Genomic DNA, 23394 nt, shown 5'->3' on the forward strand with positions numbered 1-23394 from the left:
CGCTCCAGCCGCTCTCACGAACCCTGCCGGACGCCTGAGAGAAACTCGCCACTAGCTGGTTCCTGTTCATGGCCATGCCCAACCTACAGAGCACGTTTGGCATTGACAGATGCAGTACTTCTATCGCTGTTACCAAACTTACCTTCCTCCCCGCCTCCCCCGGCCTTATTTATCGTTTTCTAGCTCTCTTTGAATTATGGTGTAGTTGTGTCAGGCAAAAAAAAAAAAAAAAAAAAAAAAAAAAAGAAGAGAGAACAAAATTTTTTTTTTTAATTATATCCTTAATGGAAGCATTTCTCTGAAAATACTGGGGTCTCCAAAGTGTTCTACAGGGCAGGCTGGTTAAACTGTGTCTACTTCATGTTTTTAAGGAAGAACGCTAGAGTCAGCAGCTCAGAAATTGAGACCCCAAGATTTGCTGCCTTGAAAGCAGCTGAATTTTGTTCGTTGTGACTTTGCTCACTCTCACCTTGCTATTTTTGTCCCAACAATTCTAGAGATACTGGGTGAATGTATCAAAATACTTATTAAATATAAATAGGTGAAAGTAGGAAACTTGCTGCATTTTCTGATTTGAGTGTGTAAAAATGTTTTAAATTTTCTGCTATTAGAAAAGGTACTTACCTGACAAAAAGGATTTTAAAATTTAAATCTTGCAAATCAGTGTGAACCTCCAATGCAATACATAGAAACCACTTTAAGGTAAATTAGTAATTTCCCAGCACAGGCTGTGCTGATACAATCTGCCAATTAAAATAACATTAATGTAACCCTCTTTTGAGTTTGTGCTGCTGTCACTGGCTTTATTGAGAGCTGATCTCATTGAAAGGCTACAGCTATTACTCCAAATAAAGTCCTAAGAGCCTGTAGCCAGGCCAAAGGCTCAGTTAACAACAACGATTATTATCAAATTTGCAGAAATGTCTGCCAGGTACAACAGCCAAGAGACTTCCTAACATTTGCTGGTGACAAAATGCAGCCTTTCTTCGTTGCTGATGGATTCTTTGAAAAAAGTCAGCACATCTAGCAAGTTTCTGCAGTAAAGCCCGGAGTGGGAGATAGCAGCTTCCTGCCCATTGTTATGCCTGGGGTATATCACCCAGCACTCCCACTGCTGCCAGATGAGACCGTGCCTTCCCCTGGCTCCGAGAAACGCTGTTTTACCATGACTGCATTAGCACTGATAGGCTGTTTCTTAACTAAGTCACTGCAGGTTTGTGTGCATGCAGTGAACACTTGTTTTTTTGCAAAAGGCACATATTTGATTGCATGTCTCAGTAGTGCTCAGCTGGATAATGACTGACTAGGAGTGCTCTCTGACCCTGGAATGTAAATTGCAGCTTAGAACATTCCAAAACTTGATTTGTGTTCAGAAAAAAATCATGTTCCTGCTCTTCTCATCTTGTCTCCAGTAGCTTTTTGGTTGCTGTTAGAATTCCTAGAGTTGGGTTCACACCACGAACTTCCTCATAATTTCTGCCTGAATCAGAAGGCTTGGTTGCTGCATTGTAAAGATTGAGAAATATAGGCTGAAAATACGGATTAATGCATTCAGAAAATGTCTAGTATAGATACAGGCGTTTGCTTGACATTTATTTTTAATATTAGCATAGAGTGAATTCTGTGATCTGGTGCACTGGACACACACTATCTGTAAGAAAACATCAAATGCTTGAGAATTTGCATCTAAAGAATATCAGTATGTTCTTCATGTGCTGAGGCCTGAGCAGCAGACCCAAGCCAGAGTTTACTTGCAGTCCTGGGCACTGTGAGACTAACACCATCAGTATTATTTAATTAAAAATAAACGACCAAGACGCTTATGCCAGCTCTTTAACACCAAATGGGCTGCTTCAGAAACTTTCACATTATCTTGTGTAGTTATCTGCAAGAAATGCAGCATTTTAAAAAACTTTCCCAACCGACATTAATAGAGGTTTGTTTGTATGATGTTTTAGGGAAAACCCTCCCAGCCGAGGTCTGGGCTCTGGCTCAGTGTGCCATCAGATCCAAAAATATAAACAAGTCACTTTGACTGGCTGGTTTGGGCCTGTGAAAACTGGACCCCGTTTCAGGGCGAATTCAGAAACCTCACCTAGGGGTGGATGCACCGTGTGGGATTTTCCAATTGACAGGAAGAGTTCTTCAGGTCCTCTCTCCCAAATGGGGTTCACCAATTGCAGTTGAGGACTCTGGATGATGGCATTTAGGCACTTGGTGATGCATCTTTCTCAATCACTATTCTCTTTCTTGTAGAGTAATGATTAGGTGCATTACTTGCTTATTTTTACTTGTTGTTTGAGCAGAATTGTAAAGCTTAATGTTTTAAAATTAAATGTATAATTTTACTTTTGTGTTGCCCTACTATTCATAGTAAAATGAGAGCATTCTCTCGTTGGTGTCTGTGTCCTTTCAGTTGCCCTGTCAATTGGCAAAACAGATCTGAAGGAAGTGTTGAATCTGAAAACAGTGATTCTTATCTCTGCCCCATCTCTCTTAGGTTTGCAGAACTAGGTGCTAACTGGCTTTGTGCATTTTCACAGATAAAGCAGTCAGGTGATCTAGACAACGACCATGCTGGAAACAGGCACTTAATGGCAGACCGAGTTGTGCCGTGTTTATCCCACAATAGTAAAGGTAAGAGGGATGAGAATTGGGACCAGAATCTGAACACCCTTACCACAGACACGTATATATGATATATATCTGTATATTTCTTACACGTTTGTATCACTCCACTCGTTCTGTTAATGCTCTCCTCATTCTCCATCATATGAAAAAATATGTGAATAAAAGAAATCCCATCAATAGTCTTCTCTTTGGCTGCTGGGAAATAGTCCCAGTTTGGAAAATTAATTTCCTGCTGGGGTACCAGTTGCTGTATCGTTCCATACCCAAGATAGGAATCTCTCCTCCCTGGAGAGACAATGTTCCTTATCTCTGATTTTACAGACCTTTTGGGTGTATGGCGGTAGCAGGTGCCTACAAGACATTTTTTGTCCCCGAGAGAACCAGAGCCTTACCAGCACGTTAGTATTAGACTGTATGAAGGGAAAAGTATCCATCAACTCCTGCTGTTTCTCAAGGTAGGTTCTTGAATTTTGAACTTGATTCATGGTTGCACATTTCTGTTCCTATTGTCGGTGGCTTTGCATATTAAACTTAGATTCTGATCAAAAAGACAGGAAGATTTTGTCAATAATCCTGGCAGCTTTATGTCATTAAATTCTACTGCCGTGATTTACTTGAGTTAGTATCATCCTTTATTTCTGAAGACTGCAGTTCTTGATGAGCAAATGTCAGCCTACTGTAAGCAAGTGCTAGGTGAGGAGTGAGGAAACATGATCATAGGTCGATTTTTTTCCACTCTCTTTCCAAATAGTATTTGCAGGGAGGGAAGAAAAAAAACAGATTGCAAATTGCAAAAATAGGGCATGAGTCACAGTAGCAGCAGTGATGTGAATCTGCTTTGAGACTGTTACAAATTCACAAGACCGAGTAGAGTATTTCCTTGCCAAGAAATTTACTGAGCAACAATAATATGATATGAAAATAGTACACAAACTCAGTATCGGGGCTTTGGATAAGCACGATATGATTTGCTGTAGGTGCAGTGCTCCTGCTGCTTTTTCACCTTAGATTATTAACTGCACATATTAACTAAGGCATTATCTTCAGTGAAAAAAATCCCATTTACTATTAAATAACTAATATGCTTTGCCTATTCTGCTGTGAAATCACATTGGAAACAAGACATTGCCGTTTATGTGGAAACTAAGACCAAACAGGGGCAAAATCACCACTTTTCCCAGGTAATGCCTTGCCTTTAACTGAGATCAACAGATAAAAATCTGGATATTTAAGAACAACATGTGTTATCTCTTTTTATTCTCCAGTCCTTTAGAAAATGAAAAGTAGCACTTTGGAGAAGCTAAAGCAATGCCTCAGGGGCTGACCTTCAGGTGAGTGTTTGGTCAACAGATACAACAGCCCCGAACTGGCAGGATGAGAAGTCAGGGAAACATCCCCATTGCATGTAAGAGATGAGTTTGTGTCTTTTTGTTTTTGTAAAAATATGGCATTTTTATACTTCCCGTGCTTATGATTTTGGTTTTTCCCCTTAATGTGATTTTAAAAAGCCCTTTAAATGAATCAAGTTTTCACTTTTTTTCTTTTATATATGGATTATACCAATTTTAGTCTGAAGTTCCAATGATTCACATGACTTAAAACTAATCAACAAATCTATTTGAAGAAGTGATTTTAAATAATACAACAAAAGACATAATAAGACTCTTCTGTGCCTCTTCTGTGCCTTCTTGATCAGTTCTTGATGAACCAGATGTTGAAAATTATGTATTGCAAAACAAAAGCCTGAAGTCAACCTATGACTTGGGGCTCAATTTCAGCCTTATATCCACTGGCAAATATGTGAACTTTCATTCAAAAATCCAGATTATTTTTTTCACCAGACAAATGTCTGTAAAAATCATTTGAAACGCAAGCTATTCAGTTCTACAAATATTTTAGTTTCATTGCCATTTAAAAAAACAGACATTGGAATTATTGTCTTAAAAATAGCAGTTGTCACCTGGTTTAATAATTGTAATCGAGAGAGTTTACCATGGAGAAGGAAATACCACTGAGATGCAAAAGTAATTCTAATCTGAGGAAAACCTTAACGGGAAAAAAAGCTTCAGTATTTGATTACCCCAACTCTTTGAGCTGATCAGACAAAACACCCAAAAGATTTTCTGTTAGCATTGTGCAAAAAAGGTTTATTTAAGCTGATGTGTTAAGTCAAAGTCACATAGTATCAACTATTCAGGAACAATTATTTCCTAAATAAAGAGAAATAGCAAATATGTTAACAACTCGTTTTGCCACTGTATAGTCTAGCTAAGTGCTTGGTAATGGTGAGAAAAGATAATGCATGTAGATAGTGTCTTATGGCTTTTACTATATTGTTTCTAAGTGAATTAGAGACTTAAATTAAACAGAGCACTCCCTATTTGCATGGAACCGTTTAAATATTTCCTATGGAAACCTGAAATCACATCAACTCCAGCAGTTTCACTTTGGAAAAATCCAGTTCCATGTAACCAAATGAAGAGGAATACTGGGATAGAGAATACACAGAAGTCTTACGTGTTAAGGAACCTGTTTTGATTTATTTTCAAAGATTTCAAGGAACTGGTGATACTTTAAAAAGTTGTGGAGTGATAGAATCTTCAAATTAAAGTGTTTGGTTCTGGGGTTTTTTTTTGGGGGGGAGGGGAAGAGTAAACGATCAGTAAACGTTTCTCTCTCGATCCAGCACTTCCCAAGGAGGTACAGAGATACCTCCAAGAGTTCAGGGATGAAGCTCTTCGAGAGAAGGTCTGAACACCCAGACTTCTGCCCTGATTTCTGTACAAATTCTTCTTGAACAGCGCCTAAAATTACCGTGGTTAGGCAAATTTTACTATGTATTTCCTTAAGTGTACAATGAAATCTGGAACTCCATTGACTTTGATTCAGGGTGGAGTCCACTTTACACCTTGATTTATGTAAAATGTCAGACAGAGTCATCTGCCCACTCAGTGCCCAGGCTCCGTGCACGCACAGACCCCATTCTGGCTCCCATCCCTTGTCTGCCAGTGCTGCTGATGTCAGTGGAAGCACCAACGAGCTCACAATGAATCGCTGTTGCCTTGATGTCAGCACAGTCACGCTGGCAGTCCTGGACTCTGATCTTGCAGGTTGTCTGCAGCCTTCAAGCAGCCTTTGCTGACTTGAAGACTGATTTCCAGCAGTTAGACTGAGCAGTGAGCAGCGAATTCTCAAAGTGGGGATTACCTGTTCAAGGGAATTACCTGTCCGGCCTCCTCACAAGCCTGAGGAGCATCTGAAGGAGTTGAGATATTTTAGCCAGGTTAAGCAGCCACGTGACACTCACTCTCCTTCCATTCCCACCAAAAACTTGTAAGGCATAATAAAGGACAGTGTGAATATTAATAGAGATTTGGTTAATTGTGGAAAATGGGATTCCCAAAGTGATGGAAAAGGTGGGAGATGAGAAGTGCCACAAGGCTCTGACAAGTCTTAGTGGCTCATGGGACTGCAGCCAAAGCAAAAGGCTGTTATGCTTCAGGGTCTATTTATTCTGGGGTTTTACTTCTATCAGTCTAAATTCAGCCACTTAAATATGATCTCATGATGAATCAGGGTGAGGTGGCCTCATGTCCTTCCCTTCTGAAGGATGCCACAGCCTGGGGACAGCAGTGCATCCTTTGGGTCTGCTGTGAACAGGAGTCTGGATTTTCAGAGTTCCATTGCTGCTCCTTGCAGGCGAGCCAAGACATTCTCCAGAATGGCCTCTGGATTCCAGGGCAGAGGGGCAGAACCTCGTACTCGAATGCTGCTCAGAGAGAGAGAGAAGCCTCTGACTGTGAGTACCTGTCACTGAGCAGTGCTGAGGCTGGAAACTCCCCTCATGTCCCTCCTCTCCCTGCCCTGCCTGTGGTCCAGCAGCACTGCGAAGCTGCAGAGCCCCTCCCCACCCCTCTGTGCCGTGCTCTGTTGCAATCTGGGTGCTGCTTGGGGTGACAGCAGGTAAAGAAGCAGGAAGGGCCTTTGCAGGTGTTTCACAGAAATGTTTATTTCAGCCACGTGCGTGCACGGTCCATGGTTCAGAGGCAAAGGCAAAAACTTTGTGAGGGTTCAGGTTAAGTACCTGGGATGAGCGGGACAGGGGAAGAAGCATCAGAGACCAACTACCAGGGGACATGGGGGTGTCACAAGGGTGGGGTTAGGGCATGGGGGCCAACAGGAAAACAGGGTGGGAGTGACCGAAAGGCTGACGGCCAGGGAGAGGCACAGGGCTGAGCAGAAAACAGAGCAGGGCTTGCTTTGGCCAGATAGAACAGCACTGGTTATCAAGAGGAGGCAGCTGAGAGGCCTCTCACGTTCCCTAAGTAGGGAATGCCTTTCTGGGTCTCCACAGTGCTCCTGTGGGTGGGGGCTGTCCTGGTGCAGTAGGGACACCGTGTGTTGCTGCAGGGACAGTGCAGAGTCTTGCCTGGCTGTGCCACCGGGGCCAAGTGTAGCCAAGTTCAGCCAAAGTAAAGCTGAAACCCTGAGCATGAGCTCCTTTCCCTTTCCCTTTGTCACAGTAATTCCTTCTGTCAGGCTGGACACTCACCTGTGCTGCTCTGACCAATCTGCCCTTGGGCATGTGAGGGGGAGGGGGAAGCTCAAACTCTGCCCAAAGCCCTGAGAGACACGGCTGGTCCCAGCTAGAAGAGGTTCCAAAGCAGCTGCTCTCTCTCATCTCCTGTGTGGGACACAGATCCAGCCCTGCAGACAGCAGTGGAGCCAGGGCCACAAAGGTCCCTGCCTGTCTGGAGCTCACTTAGTGAAGATGCCCCACTGCTGAGGCTCTGTCAAGGAGATCCCTTTGGTTTCTCCTGTGGAGGGGTCTGTAAGGCAAGAAGGAGAACACAAATGCTAATTAACAGAGAGAACTAAAACTTGGACACATTTCTGTGCACCTCACTCTTGGTCCAACTTTGCTTTCCTGGATCTCTTGGACTCACCCAGCAGTGCTCTCTCCTGGCTGTGAGTTTTGAGTGTTGTGCAGGGATGGAGTTAGGGGAGTTCTGAGAGCTGCTCCCCACTCTCTGAAAAGGTCACTGCCTCAATGCAATGACACTAAAGAGGAAACAAATGCCCAAAGAGCAGAAATGCCCAAACATGTCCCATCAAATCATGGAGAAGCTAATGGGACAGAGCCATGTGCTTGGAGCATGTGCATTGCACTCTGGATTATTCCTTGGCTGATGCTAAGTATTTCAGCAGGGAACTTCCAGGCCTTCCAGAACTGTCCTAGACGATGAGATCAGCAATTATTGATCAGTTGCAAGTGATCAAGAAAAGGCTCTATGAACAAGGGCATTTCTGAGGCTCTTGCTGGTGTTTTGCCTTTCAGCTGACCCCCTCCACCTTCCAGGAGGAGATGTCTCTCACCACCAAGCAGAGGCTGGCCAGAGCTAAGATGCTGCCTCCGATTGTCCAGCCTCTAGCCTGCCATGACAAGGTAGCCTTTCTGTGCCCTTGCTGTTGGATGTGGTATTTGAGGAGGCTGCCAAAAGAGCAGCTTGGCTTGAGCCTGCTCAGTGTGGTCCAGGAGTGTTTGACCAGGCCAGGGCAGAGATGGAAGAGCCACTGTTTGCCCAGTGTGACCTGGGCAAATGCACTCAGCCAGAGTCTGTACTTCACTGGGGATCAGAGCAGAATCTTCCTGCCAGCAGCTGAAGCTCTCCCTGCTCTCCCTTGCCTCTCCTTGCAGGTCTCAGCAGCTGAGCCAAAGCAGAGCCCACTTCAGCCTTGCCCAGCAGAGGTGGTGTTTCAGAAGTACAGCCCTGGTGAGGTCTGTGAAGTGCCAGTGGTTCTGAGGAACATGGACAAGGTAAGTGCTGGCCCGTGGAGATTTAACACTGTGCTGGAAGAGGAGCGTGCAGAATGGTGCTGAAGGATGGCAACAGGCCACGTCCACCTGTCTCCACAAGTGGCAAAAGCATCATTCCATGTCTTTCCTGCAGGTTTCTCATCTGGTGAAGGTCACCTTGGAGAGCTCCCCTTATTTCCAGCTGGTGGGCCCCAATGACGTGTACCGCAAGGTGCCCCCGGGCCTCTCCAAGGCTGTGCGCATCCTCTTCACCCCTGGGCAGAACAAGGTGGGTCTGCAGCTCCCCGGAGACTGCAGTCTTCTCTGCAAAGTGAGCCTGCAAGGCTGCAGCCACAGCACCTGGCCTGGCTTTTGAGGACCTCTGCTGGTTTCAGTGGAGTTGCGCTGCATCTAGAACTGGGAGGTACTCCTTGCCCACGCTGAAGATGGGGACAAATGCCCTGTGCTGAGACAGTTTCTTTTCCTGCAGGATTACTTCCACCGGCTCGTCTGTGTCACTGAAAGGGAAGAGCTCATTGTGCCCATTCGGGCCATTGGTGCCCGAGCCATCCTGCAGTTCCCTGACCAGCTGGACTTCTCCCAGTGCACAGTCAAGTACATCACCCAGAAAACTGTGCTGCTCAGCAATGCTGGCAACCGGGAAGCTCATTTCCAGCTGAGCACCCAGAGGTGAGGCAGCTCATCTGTCCTTGTGCAGAACTCCTTTGGGTGATAGCAGAGCTTGTGAAGAGCAACGAAAGAAGCAGAGCATGGGAGCTGCTGCCCTGCAGCCCTGGCTGGAAATGGGCAGGACATGTGGGCTTTGCTGTTGCTTCTCATGGTTTATGCAGGATGCAGCCTTTGAGCTTTCTCTGTCCAGATTTCCTGGAGGGTGCTGGAACATGTTGGTAGCTGGCTTGCACCCTCCTGGGCACAAGCAGCTTCTGAAATGGTCACTCACCACTGTCAGCCAAACAGACCCATTCTCTGGGAGGCCACAGGCATGTGGTTTTCCCGTGGTCCTCTCAGGAGATGCTCGGTGTGAGCTGTGTTGTGGACAGCCAGTGCTGTTCCTGTCAGTCTCAGGAGACAATCAAACTGTTCCTCCTGTTGGCTGAACTGGAGAGGATAATGCATTTTTGACACAGTATCTGCAAGGAAACCATTGGCTGGTGGTGAGTTGAGGGTTACTTGATGCCAGAGCTCTTGGTGTAGGAGCTGAGGTCAGGAATGCAGCACAGACCTGCTGTCTAACCTGGCACAGCTGAGTGGTTTTGATTTTTTCCCTGGCAAAACAGAGGTCAAAGGCAAATGGACTTTTCTGCTCTGAAACGTGAGGGTCTGAGAGGAGCTTCCACCAAAGCCTGCCAAAGCTATTTAAGCAGGCTCCTGGGATGCTCTTCAAGCACACTGCTGCTTTTGACTGTGCAAATGTGTAGGCAGGCACTTGTAAATCCATGCACAGCTTTTCTCTGGGATTTCCAGACCTTGTTTTGTCACCATCAAAATAGATATCCAACAAAGTCTGGCAGCCTTTTGCAGTGTGCTTGCCAGCTGTTCTACTGAGTGCCCCAGAGCATGTTGGATCCTGCTTGATAGGGATTTAAAAGAGTTTCCGAACTTCATCAATTAAATATTGAAGTAGATGAAATAGAGCCTGGGTGCAACGAAAGAGGGAAAGATGGAGCTTGTGATCTGCTGGCTCTGCACAGAATTTTTCAGCATAGAGATGGAGTAATGGCTGCTTGAACCTAACAGAGTGGATTTATTAAAACAGTTAAAGCTGTTTGACTTCAGCTCTAACACCATCACTAAAAAGTAAGGCATGTTAAGATTAGAGGATATTTGGGGGTTTTCCTGCAATAGGTGTTAGTGGACAGATGAGGTAATTTAATTAGCAGTAACTTTTCTGTCTTCCTTGGAGTGAGAGGCAGCTTTTAATGAGATCAATTCTCCCAAAATCAAGTAATGTAATCATGGCAGTGAAGGCACCAGCGTGCAAAAGAATATTTGGTTATAGCAGGTAACTGTACCATGGGACTTGAAGTAGAATGCACCCTCCTTGCACACAGTGTTTACCAAAAGTGCAGGTGAATGGTGTACTGAGAGTCTTGGTCACAAAGTTGCCAGCTTTGCTCACTTGTCAGCTTGTTTGTAAAGCATGTCAGGAGTACCTGGTCCTTGCTATCCTCATGGCCATAACTTTTGCCCAGCTCTGTCAATAAGGGGAGCTGATGCCTGCAGAGAGTAAGCAAGATGCAAATGACCCTTGAGCCTTATTGCAGAGAGCTGGAGGCAGAGTATGGGGCAGATGAGGTCATTTTATCCCCCGGGATCTTGTAAAGAAAGGCTGGATCTCCTCACACTAGAGTCAGTAGCTGTTTCTGCTCCTGTCTGTTCTGTCTCCTGCTGATGGTGGGGGTTTTGCTCCTTGCTTGCACAAGCAAGCAGAAGTGAACTGACTGCAAAAGGGATAACATGCCCAGATGTCCCCCAGGAGTCCTGATATCTCTGTGTTGCAGCCCTTTCTCTGTCATTCCGGCCACGGGAACTCTGGGCATCGGTGACAGCATGCAGGTGACAGTGGGATTTCTGCCAATGTGGACTGGTGACTATTCCACGACCCTTGTCATGCACTACGACACAGGTGAGTGCAGGGCACTGCACAGGGCACTCCCTGCATCCCTCTGAGCAGAGCCCTTTCTAAAGCAGAAAGGCCGATGTGGCCATGGCTTTAAAGAGGGAGATGATGACAGTTCTCACGGTGTTCATGTTGTAGTCACCTAGTTTGTAGTCATTTGTCATCTTGACATCCTAGTTGAGCTCCATGGAAATGCCATTTCTAGAAAGCATGTCTGATATTTCTTGTTTGCATCTGGCCTGGGAAGCACTCACCTGGGAAGCTCACAAGGTGTAAGATTATGTGGATCACTATGACTAAAGTTATTGCTAATTCAGTACCTAAATATTGTCAATGCGGTATAAAATATAGGCAAGTCTAAAGGGCTATCATGTAAGTAGGTTTGGTTGGAAATCTACAGATTTACAGTCTTTGGCATTGCAGAACTCCCAGACACAAAGCACCAAAGCATCTATGGAGCTACTTCAGGATTTTATCTCTGGACATGACTGCATCTTAGCTGGATCTGCAGACACAAGCAGCAGGAAGCCTGCTGGGGCGTGCAAGGAGCTCAAGTGGCACTTGCTCCTTGCCAGGTGCAAGGGAACCCTGCAAGGCTTGGCTTATACTGCAGCTCTTCCTCTACCTTGTGCACACTTTCCCATCAAGCATGGGATTTCAAACTCCAGAAGAGCAGCCTGCATGAGGTGCACTCCCAAAGACACAAGTGTTCTAAAGTGAAAACCGCTGCTCTAACTTGTGCCTTTTTGCTTCTAGCCAAGCTTTAATACACAGACCATTGTTCTATTTGTCCTTGCTTCCTACATGTCATATAACATTTTGCTGACAAATCTTATGGCTACTGCTTAACTCTAATTAGAGTTCTGCTTTTTCTGAGGCCTGCTTTTTGCAGCTTTCCCAAAACCCTCTAATTTTAAGGATTCCCACAATTCTTCCTCTCAGTACAACTAAAAGGAAACTTCTGTAACCTTGTCATTTATTTATCAACTTGCATTTCATAGCTTTACTATAATGTATCTGCTTAATACTTGCTTAAAGCATCTTTTTTGCTTTGTTCAACCATATCTGTGCTGTGACATCTACTCCCCCCTTCTGTTGATCAAGAATATGTTTTAATGTTTGATGTGTCCTCTCAACAATCGCTTGACTTGTGGGAGAATGAGGAATACCAAAGATGTGATCAACACTCCAATCCTTTAAAAATGTGGCAAATTTTTGAGATATATATGGGGTACCATTGTCTGTTTTTACTTCTTGGGGCACACCCAATGAAGCAAAAGCTTGCAAAAAATGTTGATAGGCATGATTACCTGTTTCAGTTGTGTGGACAGAAGCAAAAACTGCATCAGAGAACTTGTCCACTGAAATATGAATATTTTCAAATTTACCAAAGGAAGGGTATTTAGTGATATCCATTTGCCTCAACTGCAGGATTTGCAGACCCCGTGGGTCGACCACTCCTGTAGAAACAGGAGGTTGCACAAGCTGACAATCAGGGCAAGTACTAATGATGGCTTTAGCTTGACTTTTGGAAATTTGAAACATTCACACAAGTGTTTGAGTGTTTTGGTGAAAAAGGCATGACTCAAAAATGTTTGTTCAAAAATTGTTTAAAAATATTTGGCAAAGTGTTTGAAATAAGCATTGTCTATTTGTCCTCCCTGGTCCTGCTGGCCACACTATTCCTGATACAGGCCAGGAGCCATTGGCCTTCTTGGCCAACTGGGCACACTGCTGGCTCATGCTCAGTTGCTGTCGACCAGTCCCCCGAGGTTCCTTTGTGCTTGGCTGCTGTCCAGCCACTCTGTCCTCAGTCTGTGGCACTGCAGGGGTTGTGGTGGCCAGCATGCAGGACTTGGACTTGTTAAACTTCATCTTGTTGGACTCAGCCTCTCTATGCAGCCTGTCCAGATCCCTGTGCAGAGCCCTCCTACCTTCAACAGATTGACAGATGCTCCCAGCTTGGTGTCATCTGCAAATTTACAGTCCCCTCCCCTCTCATCCTACTTCTTTTTAGTCACTTCTTCAATCCCACCCCTCTCTCAACTTACTGCAACATTCAACAAACCCGCCCCACGGAGCTCCGAGACGGCACAGCCCAGCCGGGGACCATCCCCACATCATCACCCCGCCCACGGCACGGCCCTAAACACCTCCAGTGCGGGCACTGTGCTAACCTCCCCGGTCAGCCCAGTCCAATGTCTGAGCATCCTTCTGGGAAGAAATTCTTCCAAATGTCCACCCTTAACTTCCTCTCGTGCAGCTTTAGTAAGTGGTATCACTTGTCACCTGGGAGAAGAGCCCGATCCCCACCTGGCTCCACTCTCCTTCCAGGTAGTTGGGGAGAGATATAAGGTCACCCCTGACTGAGGCTCTTCTTCTCCAGGTTGAACAGTCCCACTGGCACCTTAGGCCGGCACAGAGCCCGAAGCCTGCTGAGCTGAGTGTGAGGCCAGGCTGACTGACTGGACCAGCCACCTTCTGTGCTGTACTTTAATCCATCTGCACAATTTCTAGAGGGAGAAGAATAAGAGTGCTGCCCTTGTACAAGATTCATTGTCTGTCTTGCATCTGCAGCCACATCCTACCTTGCTAGCAAGGTTTTTTCTTAAAATGCAAACTTTGCCACAGTGAAAGAAGTCTGAGAATGCTCTATGGGCTCTCATCTCCTGACCTTTTTCCCTCAGAATTTCCAAAGACACTGACAAACCCTGGAGTTTATTGGACCGGATATGATTTGTGAAAAAACTGGAGCTCTAAAGAATTGTTTGTCTTGGTTGCAGCCTGGAAGGTTTGCTATGCATTTGCATTCATTTTGTCTCCAGAAATGGCCTTTGTCTTATGATTTAGCTGATTATTATTGAAAAGCACATCTCAAATTATGCCAGTACTACTTCAAAGCCCCTAAATGATGCCCAGGTGTGAGAAACATAAATTACTTGTTGGTAGGATTGCTTTGTTAAGTCTAGAGCTTGACAGGCTTCAGTGATCTTAGGCCTGGGGGAGGTTGGCAAAGCTTGGGAAGAAGGATGTGCTTCTGATAGCAGGCACAGAGAGTGCAGAGGCCACAAGGACACCTGGCAGAAGTGCCAAGACAAGGAAGAAACAAACCAAGTCAACTCAGCGAGCGTGCTAAAATCACTCCAACTGGGTAATTCAGGCAGGGGAATATTGCAAGCACCAACTCTCAGCCACTGACCCAAGAAACCCAATGACTGAAGAGAGAAAGACTGAGCATAGGACCAATTAGCATGGGAAGCCAAAGAATCATGTAAGCAAGCAAAGGTAGTATACCAGTTAATGAGAGGACCAGGCAGCTTTTGGCCAGTGAGTACTAATGCCTTGGTTTGCTAAAATGCTGTGAAGTTCTAATGGTGGAGAGCCAGCCTCTTGTGACTTATCCCCCAGTTCCCTGCTCTGCACAAACTAGAGCAGAAAACAGAAACCTTGGTGTGGGAGTTGGCACCGTGCAGTGGGCAGCCAGCCCACGCTGGGGTGAGAGAAGAAACACAGTGGCACAGTGTGTCCTCTTGTGTAGTTACACTGCTGTCAGCAAATGCTCCAATTTCAGACTACAGTGCCTTTTTTCCCATTACCTTCCAGTACGGAGCAATACAAGAAGAAATTTATTAATAACACAAAAAATATTCAGAATAAGATCCCTAGATTGTTTCCTCCTCCCCTTCATTCAACATTTCTTACCTACAAACATACAGAGAGCACTTCAGTCAGTGATACATTCAAATAATCATTTCAGTTTACTTAAGAGAGAAAAGTCCCTTTTTGGTTATGGCTTAGGGGGTGTCTTCACCTTCACAATCCACATCCGCCCGGGAAAAATATTGCAGATTATGACTCCTCCTCTCATTCTGTCACAGTCCTTTCAGACCTGTGCAATGGGTTATGTTATACACATGGGGTAGTACTTTTAAAGGCAGGCTGCTGAAAAACAAGATTCTCTTCATCTCCTTCACTATCAAATGTCTCTGTCTTTATTCCAGTCCCAGGACAGAGAGAGCTCCATTCCCCGAGGCAAAAAGTCATCTCTTTCTCTATTAAATGTCTCTGTTCACATTTCAGTCCCAGAACAGAGAGCTCTATTTCTCCAAGGCAAAAATAAGGTTCTTCTTCTCAAGCACCGAAAACTTCCCCAAGTATATTTCACAGTTTAAAGGAATTTCAGTGAAGTCACAATACCCTTAGCCCATAAAAAAGGTTTTCAGCTACTTATCAGTTCGCATCTTTTCAATCTCTTCCCACCAGGAACTTTATCTTCATTGCGCTGACTTCTGAAGTCTCCAGGCTTTATTTCTTCCCATTCAGGAGAGCTTAGAAAAATCGAGGATCTTATCCAGGCATGAAGAAGTTACAATTGTATCCAGATCGTGAAGAAACAGCATGGGCAGCTGGAGGCCTCTTCTCTCAGAGCGAGGAGGGAAGGGGGAAGGGAGAGCCTTTGCTGGCTCCCCGATCCCCCCTGCTCGGCCATGCCCCGTGGAGAGGGGAGCTCCGGGCCGAGCTGGGTCATGCGGTCAGAGAGGGGGGCCGGGACCATGCGGCCGGGCCGGGCCCCCGCGGAGCCGGGGCCGGGGTCCCAAGCCGGGCCCCCAGCAGAGCCGGGGTGCCGAGCCGGGGTGCCGAGCTGGGCCCCCCGCAGAGCCGGGGCACCGGGCCGGACTCCAGGCCGAGCCCAGAGCCGGGCCGCAGCCCCCCGGCCGGGGACCACCACCCCTGGAGACCGAAACCGAAAGAGCCAGTAAACCTGATCCGCTGTGATTTGTGAAAGCGAAATAACTTTTCATTGGTTCCCCGAGCTGTCCATCACCAAATCAGCTCTCTGATTGGTGGCAGCAGCCCACGGGGGAAGCTCCCAGAGACGGAAGAGCCCCTCCCCTCAAGCACGTGGAACCAGCACAGGAGCATTGATGAACTCAGAGCACTGCAACTGCACAGCCTAAAGAGAGAGTGCTCATAATCCCCAGCACACGACACAGAGGTCCTGAAGCTTCTTAGGAACTCAGTTGCAGCATGTGAGGGGAGGGGGGTTGATGGAAGAACTGTACCCACAGGGAGGTCTGCAGGACCACTTGCCATACACACAGCATGCTGCAATGAATTTTGGAACTCTATAATGTCCTGGTTTGAAGGACAGGTGTCTGCCAATAAAGGCAGAAGCTTCTCTTTGAAATGGAGAATGTAAACCCCCTTCCCTCCAAATTATTATTATAATTTTGAAATTAAGAGGCTCTCAGGAGAAGATAGGGGAATTAGGAATAACAGTTCTTTACTAGGAAAATTAAAATAGAAATACAGTATTACAAAGAACAATCCTAACCCTGACTGTCAGAATCCAAGCTGACACCCTGACTGACTGACGGATGTGGTTCAGCTGGAGCAGTGCTCCTGTAGAAGGTGCAGTTTCCTCTGAAGGTCCAGGGATGATTTGGAGAAGGTCTAGTTTGTCTCTGGAAAGAAGGTACCTTGGTGTCCAAAATCTCAGTTTTTATCTAGGTAGGAAAGGCTTGGCTGCTCCCCCTGGCTGGAGCATCTCCCAGTGGGATGATGGAATTTTATCAGTCATGCACTGGGACTGAATGGGCCAGCAGAGGATGATATCTTCCTGGAGGGAGGATGGGCTGTGGAAAAGATAAAGATGATTGCCCAGCTGGTTTAAAGATGGCCCATTAGCAGATAATATGTGCCAGGAGATCAGGGTCACTGTCCCACACAGCTCAACAGATGGTGATAGAATTCACATTTCTGGCCACATCCTGTATTGCAGCCCAAGACACATAAATACCTGCATCATTTTATGCTGATTTACTCCATCCGTGGGGCCATCCACAACTTGGTACAGGGATCTAATACTGAACTCAACAGATGCTCCATCAACATCCATGGAACCACAACTAGTGATCCCCAAAATCCATGCTCAGCTGGCTGGTCTGAGCAAGATCCCTCTGCTCCAGGCTCCACCACCTCACCACACCAGGAGCAGCTGAAAAGGGACCTGGGCACAAACCAAGTGTGAAAATGTCCCTGGCATCAGTCGAGTGTGGCTCCAAGCTCACCACAGATGAGACTGGGCTCCATCTGCACCTCCTGCATCAAACTTGCCTGAGGGAACTGGGTGTCCCCAAGCACTCAGGCAGGGAGAGTGGGAACTACACAATCTCAGAAAGTCCCTTAAAGGATTCTAGGATGGCCACTTGGATTTCCTTGGTTTACTTGTGCGTACATGGCAACAAGTGGGAAATAAAGATGATTGCTTGTATGCTTCTATCTGAAAACATTCAGCCTCACTATTCATTGCATCTCTCCAGCTTTGTTTCTCCCGAAACAAAGAAAAACTGTGCAAGCTGAGGAGACAATGCAAGCAGTAGGTGCACAAGAAAATCTACCTCTGCTTCCAGGCAGTCCTCTGCATCTGCTGGCTGCTGGGCAGAGTTCTGTATTGTTTTTGGGGTTTTGCTTGGCTCCTCCACATTTTCAGCCTTGGTGTATCTCCTCAGAAACCCTCCCTCCTTCTTGGATGACTGGTGTTTGAACTTAGGTGGGGAAGGCTTGAACCTGGAAAATAACAGAACCGTCAGCATGGACTTGTAGTGGGAGAGAGAGATGCCTGCAAGAGCAGCTCCTCAGCGGGATGCAGCCGCTGGCTGGGTGCTGGTGTGCTGAGCTCAGGAGCAGCCACTGCAAAACCAGGCTGGAGCAGGTCCGTGCTGGAGCAGCACAGGGATGATGCACACACCTTATGGTGTTCACCTGGCCGTCTGTCAGCAGTGACCAGTGGTACTGGGCAGCAATTGGGCCGCAGTTGGTCATCTCCATGCGCAGTTCTTGTTCTGTGTCGTTGATGACGCAGCCAAAGTCCACGAACTCGGACTCCAGATCAAGGTTGGGGAAGTAGACTTCTCCCCGAACAGTCACCTGCTCCTCGTGAGGATGCTCCACGAAGCACATCCTGAGCACCCTCTCTGCCACCCGGCTGTGCAAATCCTTCTCATAAGCCGGGTTAAACCGGATGCAGAGATTAAGTTCCTCTCCTACATCCAGCGGCATGGGCTGCAAGGAGATGAAAAGCATTAATCACCTTTGTGATCAAGTCCCAGGGTGTGACAGCAGGAAACAGTAAATGTTCAAAGTGCCACCCCAGCGTGGGCTTCTCAGTCCACCCTCCGTTCTTTACAACGAGGATCTGTCTGCCTGCTCCAAGATTCTCTGCCCTGAGATTCTCTCAGGCCTGTGGTTCTGTGCTCAGAGCAATACAAGGGGATGCTGCTGGAGAGCTGAGATGCTTTCCAGGAGACACCTTTAGTGCATGGCTTGCCCCAGTCTGCTTTCCCACTCCCCTCTCCTCGTGTTTTACAGCCAGCATGAATGGTCCCAATTCAGATAAGATTTGGATTCCCTCGGCAGCTCTGCTGATGCAGCTCTGGCCGATTCACTGCTGACATTACAGAATAAACTTCTCGACTTGAGGGCTTCTCAACAGAAGTGCAGCACCACATCCCTCCTCTTCAGGCCCCGCTGAACAAGGCCACAGACTCTCACCTTGGAATCTGCAGGGAGGGGCCGCTGGTCCTTGCTGCAGATTCGGAACGGGTGCTCCACGTGCAGCACAATGCTGAACGGCAGCGAGCAGATGTTTTTCACAGACAGAGGCTGGTACTGCAGCTTCAGGACATCACTGGGTTTCTAGAGAAACAGGAGACAAGGGAAAACAACCTCAAGCGGCCATAGACCTCCTTCCCCTTCCAAAGTGTTTCGCATTTTGCAACCCCAGAAGTGCATCTATTTCTATTTACTTCCAGCCAATTTAGGAGTTGCACCTTTAAATGCCGGGATGCAATCAGGAGACCTACCTTTTCTACACGGAAGGTGATTGCTGTGGAAGACATTTGCACAGCAGGGCAAATGAAGTTGCAGGTGACATTCACTTGCAGGATCTGTTTCTTTTCTATCTCTTTCCCCACTGTAGCATAACACAGCAGCCTCTCCTTCGTGCAAGAGTCACTTGTTGCCCAGTGTGTGCTGGCAGGCCATGCTCCCCACACTGGCTTGCCACCCACCCATGGGCCCTATTCCTGTCACTTATTCTTGGTGACTGGAATTAGTCTCTTCCCTCCTCAATAGCTCTCTTTTCTTTCTGTGCTGCTGCCTGTTGACTCTAAATATCTGTGCCCAAGGGTCCTGGAGCCAAGGAATGCACACTGGACTTAGGTGGCAGCTTCTCTGCAGAGTTTCATTTCCCCTGGAAAGAAAGTTCGCAAGCCTCTGCTAAAATCTCCCCCTCTGAGTTGCTGTCCAAGGGTGCTGCAAAACCTAGCTGCCCCTGGGACACCAGGCTTGGCTGAAAGACTGGAGCATGCAGGAATAGAAAAGTTGACAGAAGTCAGTTTGTCAATTATAATGATCCCTGGGAACAGCTTCCTGCCTGGCTAGATCATTAGAACTGGCACAATGTGTTCTCCCTCTCCAGGACTCAGGGCTAGACCAGCCCTCTGCCCATGTTTGTCTTCAGAGGAAAAGCAATGCTGCTCCCAGACATTCCTGCCATTCACAGGGCTCCTGTTTTACTCCCTGCTTCCCTCAGGAGAATAGCACTTGACAGTAGTTTAATTTACTTGCTGCCTGGCCTTCTAGTCTGAGTGCAGCTTATTCACTCTGCTCTTCCTTTCTGCCTCAGCACGTGACAGCCATAACCCCTGTTTGCCCGAAGGAGCAGTACCTCCTTCAGTCTGTATTTTGGGAGCAGCAAGCTGGGTTTATGGTAGCTATGGAAACACAAAAGAGCCTTAGCACCTGATGGTGGCCAGCAAGGAAAGCAACTGGCTTTAAAACAGTTTCTTGAAGTCACTGGCTCCTTTTGCCAGGCAAAGGTCAAGGGGCTGCAGAAGGAGCTGCAGTGGGGGATCTGGCAGGGAAGGCTCTGCCCTCGGCAGGGGCCTCACCTGGGCAGTGCTGGAGCAGCCCTCCAGCACCATCTCCGCACTCTGGCCCGGCCCCAGGTCCACCTGCAGCGGCCGCACCTTGAACACGGGGCTGCCCCGGCTGCGGCTCCGGGAAGCCTTTTTGCTCTTTTTGCCACGGGGGCCGGGGCGCCGAGGGCTCTGCCCAGCCGTGCTGACACTTTCTGTGCCCCAGTACAGCCGCTGGGCGCGGCGGCCTCTGTTGGTCACCGTGAACTGGTAACAGCAGGGACTGCAGCTGGCACAGAAGAGAGATGGAAAATGTCATGGCAGCTGCTATTGCCCTGTGCTCGCTCAGCTGCAGCTTCACCCTGGCGGCATTCCCTGACTGCACATTCTGCAATGTAACCTCCACCCAAAAGGCTGCCCAGGCTCAAAGCTGCAGCCTGGCCAGGCCTTCCAGCTTTTCCATTTCCGGAGCTTTCCAGGACATCCAGCGACTCTCAGCTGATGGATTTCTAAAGCAACTCCTGTGGCTTCAGGGAAACAGAGCTGGGGCCTTGAGTATTGAAGAAGATCTAGCCTGAAGGACTATGGAAAAATTATTCCTTGCTGAACCCACAGGAGAAGTGGAAGCTGAGAGTCTCCTACCTGAAGTGGGACTTCAAGTCGAGCTCCGAACGCAGATTTTTGTCGGTGACGATTGTGGTGCCAATGCCCACAGCCTGGACAGGGATGACGGTCGTATGGCTGTTCTCAATGAGCACCTTCACCTGGTCCTTGAATTCCTTAATGTCATCCAGGCTTGCTGTCACAGTCACCAACACCTCACACTTAGGGTGGAGCACTCCTTCACTGGGCTCAATCCTCCAGCATGAGCGTTTCCTGGCCTGTAAGACAAGGCAAACATCAACTCAGGATGGGAGCCATAAACCCTGCTCTGCTGTGAGCTACAGGAAACAGGAAGGCTAAAGAGATGAGTATAAAAACTCTAAACATTTATTATTTCCCTAAATGTAAGCTGTGGTGTCTGGCAACAGCAATCCTCCAAGAATTTATACAACCTGTATTTTAGCTTCTTTTAACAGACTGAGGTCATTAGCCCCATTTTGCTCAACCCAAGGGATGCTCTTCCTCAGGAGAAGGTCATTCCCTCTCCCAACTCTCTTTGGAGGGCTTGCCAAGGAAAACTATTCACTCTCTCCTGGCTTCCCGACAGCAGAGCCGGGTCTGCACAAAGGCTCAAGGCTGGAGGAAGCCACGACTGCTCAAATCCCAGCCCAGCAGCCACACAGCTGGAGGACACTGCTGAGAGCCTGAAGAATAACTCTGCAAAGCCAGCTGAGAAAAACCCAAAGTCTCCTTTCTTCAGGGGCCATCAGTGCTTCTCAACAGCCCCTAAAGGTCTGAAGCCCTCACTCCCCATCCATCATCAGCTGTGGACAGGGGCCCCAGCGCCCTCTGCTTTGGAAAAGTCACCTCTAAATGGTTATACCAGAGCAGGAAAGCAGGAAGCAGAAAAAAACACCTGCAAGACATGCCCTCTGGGCATGGCATGGCCTTCCCAAGCATCTCATTCTCTGGTTTCTCATGGGCCTCCCTCTACAGATGGGTGAGAGAGCTGCAAGTGCCCCGGGGAGGGAGGAAAGGCCTTGCACCAGCTCAGCTGCACAGACACAGCTCTGCAGGTCCGGCCCTGCTACGAGCATGTGAAACCCATCCTTTACGTGCCAGCCCACCCAGCCAAGCTGCACTGCTCCCTGAAGAGGCTGAAAGCAGAATTGCACTGTGGAGTTAGACTCAGCTGTCCTGGAAAAATCCCCCACTTGAAGGCTGCATTATCCTCCAACAGCTGGAAAAGCAGCAAGAGGAAAATTTGCCCCACTCCTCCTTGGCCCAGGAGGCTGAGCCTGGACTCCAACACAACATCCAACGCTTTATCCACAAACACAAACAAGTCCACAGTGTCAGGGCTGGCTTTAACCAGCTCCAGAAGTTGAACCCACCCAATATCTTGAAAATCAAATCTTTTATTAAAGCTGTTTTCAAGACCCCACAGATGCCCCCTCCAGCAGGGAGCACATCCCACTCAGCCCCAAGCCACAGCCAATTGCCAGAGGAGCAGCTACAGATCCAACCCTGCTGCTTGTCCCCTCTGTGTAACCTCCACCAATGAAACCACCTTTCTGTGCAGCTCTTCTCCAGAGATATTCTGCACTGCTACAGAGACCAGGGGGTGCCCAACCCTCACTGTGCATTTGTGTGCAGCAGCCCTACAGGCCTGACCCACAGGAGCTGTGAAACTTGCCTTCCCACAGCACTTTGAGGGCAGATCTCACACCCTGGTTTCTGCCATCAACAGAACGTTGGCACAAAGCAAATGCAGATGCAATGGGGAATCCATGGGGAAATCCATGCCCTCTCAGGAGCAATGGGCCACAGGCTTCTCTTGATCTCAGCCCCCCCAAAACCGTGACTTGCACAGCTAAATATCTTCACAAAATAAAGAGAGAACTTGCAAACATCATCCAGACTCATTTGTGCTCCAGCCTCTCTGCAAACCATTTCACAGAGGTGGGCCTGAGACCCTGGCTCCTCTTGCTTGCACTCGGATGGAATATCCTGCTTCCACTCACACAGATCAATACAGAAACATTGCATACAAAAACCAAGTCAAGGGCTGCTACTAAACGTCCATTTTCACTGGAAAACAGCCCCACAGACACTCACCATCTTTACCCAGAAGGGTGCAGGAATGACACCGTGATTCTCCAGGTGGATAATTTTGGACTTGTCTTTCAAGACTGGGATAGTGCCAAAGTTGATCTCCCTCGGGTGGATGTGGACAACTGGTCCATGGGCAATGCACCGTAAATGGAGTTCCTGTTCCAGGAAGAAGGTAGGAAAGGTCAAAGAAAAAAGAATCTCAACAAGGAGAGTTTGAAAACATTAGCCAGCTCCTAGAGCATTCCTAAACTGGGGATAATGATAGCCCTTTGAAGCTGTCAGTGATGCAGAGTGAAACAGAAGGCCTGGAGCAAGTGTGGGCTCTGCAGCGATCCCACCTGAAAGCCACAAGCTGCTTCTTGTGCCACCCATCCCTTCTGTCCTTGTCCACACCAGCCATACAGCACGAGCTCCTGAAGGATCCCTGTCCACTCTACGCCCCGCTGCCAGGAGCTGCTGCAGGCACACATCTCCCCTGGCTCTCACAGCCGCAATGAGCCGAGAGGAGCTAAAGGGCGCCGGGGGCTCGGCGGTGCCGGGCGGGGTCCCGGATGTTTATGGTGCCGGTCCCTCACGGAGCGATCCCGGAGGAGGGAGGTGCCGGGCTCGGGGCGCGGTCCCGGCTGTGCAGGGTGCCTGTTCCCCACAGAGCGCTCCCGGAGGCGGGAGGTGTCGGACTCGGGGCG

The 23394-nt window shown here is 47.9% G+C and overlaps 2 protein-coding genes across 2 annotated transcripts; one reads left to right on the top strand and one right to left on the bottom strand.

Annotated features, from left to right (window-relative positions):
• The first annotated feature begins 7807 nt into the window (after positions 1 to 7807).
• Positions 7808 to 13439, top strand: LOC130258039 (uncharacterized). Its single transcript, XM_056501055.1, has 5 exons — positions 7808 to 8717; positions 8919 to 9118; positions 9309 to 9503; positions 10951 to 11075; positions 13087 to 13439. Exons 1-5 carry the CDS (start codon positions 8568 to 8570, stop codon positions 13437 to 13439), a joined length of 1023 nt encoding a protein of 340 aa, XP_056357030.1. The 5' UTR covers positions 7808 to 8567.
• A 2899-nt stretch (positions 13440 to 16338) lies between these two features.
• Positions 16339 to 23372, bottom strand: LOC130257784 (hydrocephalus-inducing protein-like). The gene is made up of 5 exons (XM_056500632.1): positions 23047 to 23372; positions 22712 to 22864; positions 20633 to 20871; positions 18624 to 18767; positions 16339 to 18134 (listed from the first exon to the last, which is right to left on the bottom strand). Exons 1-4 carry the CDS (start codon positions 23176 to 23178, stop codon positions 18749 to 18751), a joined length of 543 nt encoding a protein of 180 aa, XP_056356607.1. The 5' UTR covers positions 23179 to 23372; the 3' UTR covers positions 16339 to 18134; positions 18624 to 18748.
• Between the last annotated feature and the right edge of the window lie 22 nt (positions 23373 to 23394).

Source organism: Oenanthe melanoleuca, chromosome 11 (assembly GCF_029582105.1).
Source record: "Oenanthe melanoleuca isolate GR-GAL-2019-014 chromosome 11, OMel1.0, whole genome shotgun sequence".
NCBI classification, from domain to species: Eukaryota; Metazoa; Chordata; class Aves; order Passeriformes; family Muscicapidae; genus Oenanthe; species Oenanthe melanoleuca.